The sequence below is a fragment of the Pinus tabuliformis genome, chromosome J (genome assembly GCF_031772625.1).
Source record: "Pinus tabuliformis cultivar Carrire ecotype Pingquan chromosome J, CPIR1, whole genome shotgun sequence".
Lineage (NCBI taxonomy): Eukaryota > Viridiplantae > Streptophyta > Pinopsida > Pinales > Pinaceae > Pinus > Pinus tabuliformis.
The window spans coordinates 954,528,928-954,534,927 of NC_142295.1; the positions used below are offsets into that span (position 1 = coordinate 954,528,928).

The window sequence follows — 6,000 nt, forward strand, 5'->3', positions numbered from 1 at the left end:
GTTTTGAGATTTAAGATGAGTTAATGTAGCACAAAGGCTACTACACCATAGTCTATTGGATCTTCAGGTCTATTTCTCTCTGTTTGTAACTGCCATGAACAAAGTAAAAGTTAAAAGGGAAATTCTAGAAGGATTCCAGATGGGGTTGGACAAGCTCAAAAAATGTTAGGATGAAGAGATAGATGCCCTAGTGGACCTAGGAAGGATGAATGAGAAAGAAACTCAGTGCAATTATGTAGTGCTTTCAAATAGTAAATCAACAAGCTTATCCTTTGAAAAGAATGTGGCTGCATCCTTTAGCAAATGCCATTGCTTTCACATGGATGTTGAAGTTATTGAAAGATGTCACCTACCATCACTTAGCGAATGCACTGCACCTCAAACAAATATTGGACACATGGGAGATCTGGAAGAAAACATCAAATAAAAAGATCTCCATAGGAATGACCCGAGTGTCACAAGGGATGTGCCGAATGAACATATCTTGATTCCTTCAAAGGACGTTAATTTAATCAGTTCATTTATCAACACACCTAAGAATGGCATAGACTAGTCTATACCAAGAGAACTTGTGGCATATGAATAGCTTGGCTTTCATGTGTAGATGATATATCCTCAAAACCTTAAATTTAGATGGCTTACTCTCGAGATAAAGCCCAAAACAGATTATGATTTTCAGATGGTGCTAAATATAGAATGTGAAATATTTTAGGGAAAAGAGAATGGAAAAGGGAGTCAATAAGGCTTGATTGTCAAGAAAGGAACACAACAACCTAAGAGGTAGTTACTCTTTTGAGGCAATACTTGTAAAAAAGAAAAGGGTTTTTGCTTGTGCAAACTATTACGTAAATTCTTTTGTGAAGATTGAATAAGGAGAAGCCATTTTTAGCCAACTTAAATTAGGAGCTGTGGTTCTGGTGTGGTGGATAAACTATGGACTACTGTTATTTGCCACAATGGTAGGATTACTGTAAGACTTTTTTCTTCTACGACTACTCTTCTATTTGAAATTTATGTTCTTTATTTTTCTTTCCTGAAATGTTTTCTTTTTTGATGTAGATTAGAATCATCATAACTAAAACTCAGCAATGGTTGGTGGGCTAGAATTCAGATGCGTTCCCTATTTCAAACAGGTGAAGTCTAATTGGGACCTCACCTTGGGCCCTGGGGAGATCCTCATATGGTTGGGGAGGGCATTTTTCCCATGACAATAACGGTCTAGGGACTGAGTTTGCTTCAGAGTGACTGCGCTAAGGTAGAGAGTCGAGACTGTAGACCCTCCTGCTTAGGCACATCATTTGATGCAAGCAGATTATTCCCCAACTCTATTTTTCAAACGGAGTTTAGGGCATATCCTCATCACCTCGAGGCCATCTTGCGATTCGTCTCATTCCTTCATGGAGTTTGTATCTGTGGGGACTTGGCGTTGGGGAAGGATTGATACACCTATTTAGCACTTTGTTCTTCCTTAGCGGTGCTAAGTCACCTCCCAAGTTGTAAGCAGGACATGAAGCAAGCGTTCAGAGCGGACATTTATAAACAATATATCTAGGTCACTTGCATAGTGCCTTCGAAATGTATTGGTCTATGATGGCCTTCTATTTTGAGCATTTACTGGAGTTGATAAATGATCACATTATCTGATCCTTGTACATATTGCAGAGACTGGAAGCATGCATTTAGGATTCCCTTCGGGCAGTTTTGGATGGGTTCTGACAAATCCTATATTGGGACAGATCACCACATCCTACTACTAGATAGGGTTTGCTAGCTATGCCATATTTACAAGGCCCAGAGATAGAGGAGCATCTAATTTTTCATTGCCCCATTTACACTATGAGATCAAGCTAGATATTATCGGTTATTTCAGGAATTATGGAGCTCCTTGCCCTCCTTTTTCACCATTTTGACTAGAGACGACTTGCTCACTTCACGAGAAAAGTATTTGGGCACAGACCTTACTCTCTGCATGTTGTATCCCAGACAATGACTTTCAAAGGAATCATTTCATACTTTCTAGTTGTCTTATCTGATGTGGGCAATAAATGTTAGGAAGAGATCCATTATACTTAGATTCCATATTGGTGAGACTTCAGGTCTCCTTTTGCCCCTTGCTAGGTGGTCAATCAACCTCCATGAGACCCATGAGGGGATACTGTTCCAGGGCACATTGCATACACCGCTAGAGATATCAACTCTATGGGGTGACAGGTCCTAGTGTCAGGTTCCTCTCATCTAACACAGTACTTCCTAGGTTTGTTTGAGCAGCTAAGCTTCCATATGGAATTTCATCCCCATGGCCTTGGATGTCAGGACTTAGGAGACTTAGTAGTGCTAAACTTCTTTCCTCTTCTGTCCCTCCCCTAGGATCATCAGCCAATGCATTTGTCCTTTCACCAAGAGTCCCATGGGGCTTGTCTCATAGTGCCCTTACTCATCTTTGACACCAAGCGCTAACATATGTTGATATCCTCTCTTTGGTTCAACATTGAGACTCTTTAGTCTCTAGAATCTTTCTTGTACTTTCACCTTATTTTATATCTTCTCTTAGCTAGACATTTAGCTTTCTTCTATCCATTTTAGTTCTTCATGTTGTTTTACTATTGATCTAGGAGTTGCTTTTGCGCTCTCACTTCAAATTTAAACTGGGTGTGCTCTTTTTATTCATCATTTTTGGACATTAACAAAATTATCTTGTCTTCTCCTCTTAGCTAGAGATTTAGCATTTAGCTAGGAACTTAGTTCTTTATCTTCTTTTGCTGTAGTATTGATCTAGGAGTTGCTTTTTGCACTGGGTGTACTCTTTTAGTCCCGTTCATCTACTTTTGTGGTTATTTTTGGACATTAATAAAATTATCCAGGGTCTTTTTGTAAACTGTATAATCATGGACAAATTTCTTTCCCCAGTAATTTTCTTAAATCAAATTTTGTTCTTAAGTATTTACCTAAATTTTATATGTAAGATTTCAAATATTAATCATGTTTGACGGAAATATATAGAATTATATCTTAGATTGGGCTTTTATTATAACCTTCATCTGAAGTATTTAATATTTATTAGAAAGAAATATGTCACCTATTTATACCCACGAGGATCTGTCTTTAAGTTTATCATTGCAAAAGCATTCAATTCTTGATTAACAGGTATGAATCTGTCAAGATATATCTTTCAACTCATACTATTCTGTGTATCATAAATTTTCTGCTCCTTTGCTTATTTATTTGGATTGCGACTTAGCTACAATTTTTGTAGGTGTTGTTTTTGGGAAATTTTTGGTCAATGTACTGAAGCAAAAGACTCTTAAAATTTTAAACGCAGGAGTTGCATTTTTCTTCAAATTCATCCCTATGTATTATAGACAAGTGTTTATAGAAAGAACTTCCCTTGAGTTTCTTGTGTTCTTTTCCAAAACTGGCTGCACTTTAAATTAACTCCGTTATCTCATCTTTGTTCTAATAAAAGGAATGCACGATTTTAATGTAGATTTGTATGCAATGTCCTTTGGAAAATGGTTGTTGCTTTTAGAAGAGATTTTGGTGCTTCTAAACTTGTCTGTTATGTGGTGTCTCATTTGTTTGTTCTTCTTTGATTGATTCTTATCTCCAGACTGATGCGCTGTGGTCTACTTGTGATTTTGCAGCTTTTTGCATACGACACAGTGAAGAAGTTCTTGACCCCTAAAACAGGGGAACCACCTCGTATTCCTTTTTCTGTCTCCCCTGTTGCTGGAGCAGCTGCAGGGGTGTGCTCTACATTATGTACATATCCTCTGGAGTTGTTGAAGACTCGAATGACCATTCAGGTATCTTTGTTATGGCATTTTGATTTCAGATGGATAGTCAATTTAAGTATATTTTATATGCCCTGCTCACCAAAGAAATAGATGGTACAATTTCCCTCCAAGTCTCTAGAAAATATACCAACACAGATAGATACCTTCATGCCTATTCTCACCACCAATGCATTCAAAAGGTCGCTATCCTCAATACCCTTGTCACGAGAACTTTCTGGCTCTCAAACAATAACCATTTAAATAGTGAAAAAGCTCATAGTATAAGAGACCACCTGTCCAATGGTTACTCCAAAGCTTAAATGGAAAGATCTTTTCAGAAAGCCGTCTATCCTAGATTGCACCCTTGCTACAAATCCCAGACTACTGTTACCCAAGCCTAATCTACCCTTTATCTAAGTCTTCACAGACAAAATATCCGAAATTCCCTTAAAAAGACAAACATTTTTGAACCCCACATAATGCTCAGGGATGTCTTGAAAAGTGTAAAAGATAAATCTTAGCCTTTTCTTAACCAAGGTGTTTATGAAATTGAATGTTCATCTGGTGTTTCATAAATTGGCCAAAAGCCAGAGTTAAAGAGTTAGTCATGGATTCTTTTATGCAAATTTATGTGTTCTAGAGAAAGTTAATTGTTCCTTGTAATTCTAACAGCACATAAGTTTGATTTTCCTTATGATTGCAGAGAGGCGTCTATGATAATCTTGTAGATGCATTTCTTAAAATCATTCAGGAAGAAGGTCCCCAAGAACTTTATAGGGGTCTCACACCAAGTTTGATAGGTGTTGTGCCTTATGCTGCGACAAACTATTATGCCTATGAAACATTACGAAAGCTTTATAGGAAGCTTACTAAAGAACAGCAAATAGGGAATCTAGCAACCCTTTTTATTGGATCTGCAGCAGGTGCCATCGCAAGTTCTGCTACCTTTCCTCTGGAAGTTGCAAGAAAACAAATGCAAGTAGGTGCTCTCAGTGGAAGACAGGTTTATAATAATCTATTCCATGCCTTATCCAGTATACTTGAGAAAGAAGGCTTGCCTGGTCTATACAAGGGCTTAGGTCCAAGCTGCATGAAGTTGGTCCCAGCTGCGGGTATATCCTTTATGTGCTACGAAGCCTGTAAAAGGTTTCTTATTGAAGAAGGTAGTTGAAACATTTCGTATAGTTGGATGTGAATCTTCCTACGTTGTTCAGCTCTAGCTTTTGCAGAATAAAATTGGATTCTGTCAAGTTGCAATGGCCAAGCAAAAGCAATTCACACCTTTTATACAAACAAAGCTACATTGCCACTTGAGTTGATCAGGGGTTAATATTCCTCATTAGTAAAGGCTATATGCTTTGCTCGAGAACTTTGCCCTTTTTGATAAGCTTGTCCTACAATGGAGGAGTTTCGGGAGATTCGCTGCCCTGGGAAATTTCATTCTCTAAATGAGTATGGTAGGCAGGTATTTGAGTTTTTTTTTTTTTTGTAACCGCTACACCTGATAGGTGTAATCTGGATTTTTTTTTTCTAACATAAATGCAAATAGAAAAACTGGAGATTGAATACTTTGAGGTGTAGAGCTTTTGATTACAGATTGACGACTGGAATCGGTGTGTCAGTTCCGGTGGTCACCTTAGCATTGCTGTTTTATTTGAGGAGCAATCTTGTGTTATATGTAGAGGAAAAGCAGTTGCTTTCCTTTTGTTGTTTGCATGTGGCATTATTTGAGGATGCAAATCTGGTTGTTTCTTTCTGATGTTGGAGGTGTGAGACATAGGATAAGGAATGGATCACTTTTCCTTGCCGGCAGAAAAAGCAATGCGAATTCCGTGGTATCAGGGATTTATATATTTTCATTAAAGGCAATAGTTTGCAATAAAAATCAGGAAGGGAGAAAACAATAGCCCCTTATTGTAATAGAGAAACTTGAAAGTTGAAATAATTCTTGGAGCAATAATTTACTAATGTAAATTCCTTCCTTAGAAACTGCCATTTTGGAGTCTTCCCTGAAATTCTGAGATCTCTTTATCACCTGAATCAAAGAACTTTACAATCTGATGTTTTCTGTCCAATATAAATAATGATTGTTTGATTTGCTTCAGTTTCTTTGCATTATTGTTATTAAGGCATGGAGAAAACTATAATAATATTGGCATCAATGCGAGATTATGATTTACAGTTTTAAGAGCAGCACCATTTTCCACCTATTATCATTAGATTGGTA

General features: G+C 37.5%; 1 protein-coding gene across 1 annotated transcript in view; it reads left to right on the forward strand.

Moving 5' to 3' along the window:
- LOC149229986 (adenine nucleotide transporter BT1, chloroplastic/mitochondrial-like) overlaps positions 1 to 5,768 on the forward strand; it is a 55,705-nt gene extending 49,937 nt beyond the window's left edge. The window contains 2 exon segments of the mRNA XM_089378803.1: positions 3,642 to 3,803; positions 4,477 to 5,768. Coding sequence (XP_089234929.1) covers positions 3,642 to 3,803; positions 4,477 to 4,944 — 630 coding nt within the window. The 3' untranslated portion in view covers positions 4,945 to 5,768.
- The last annotated feature ends 232 nt before the right edge of the window (positions 5,769 to 6,000 follow it).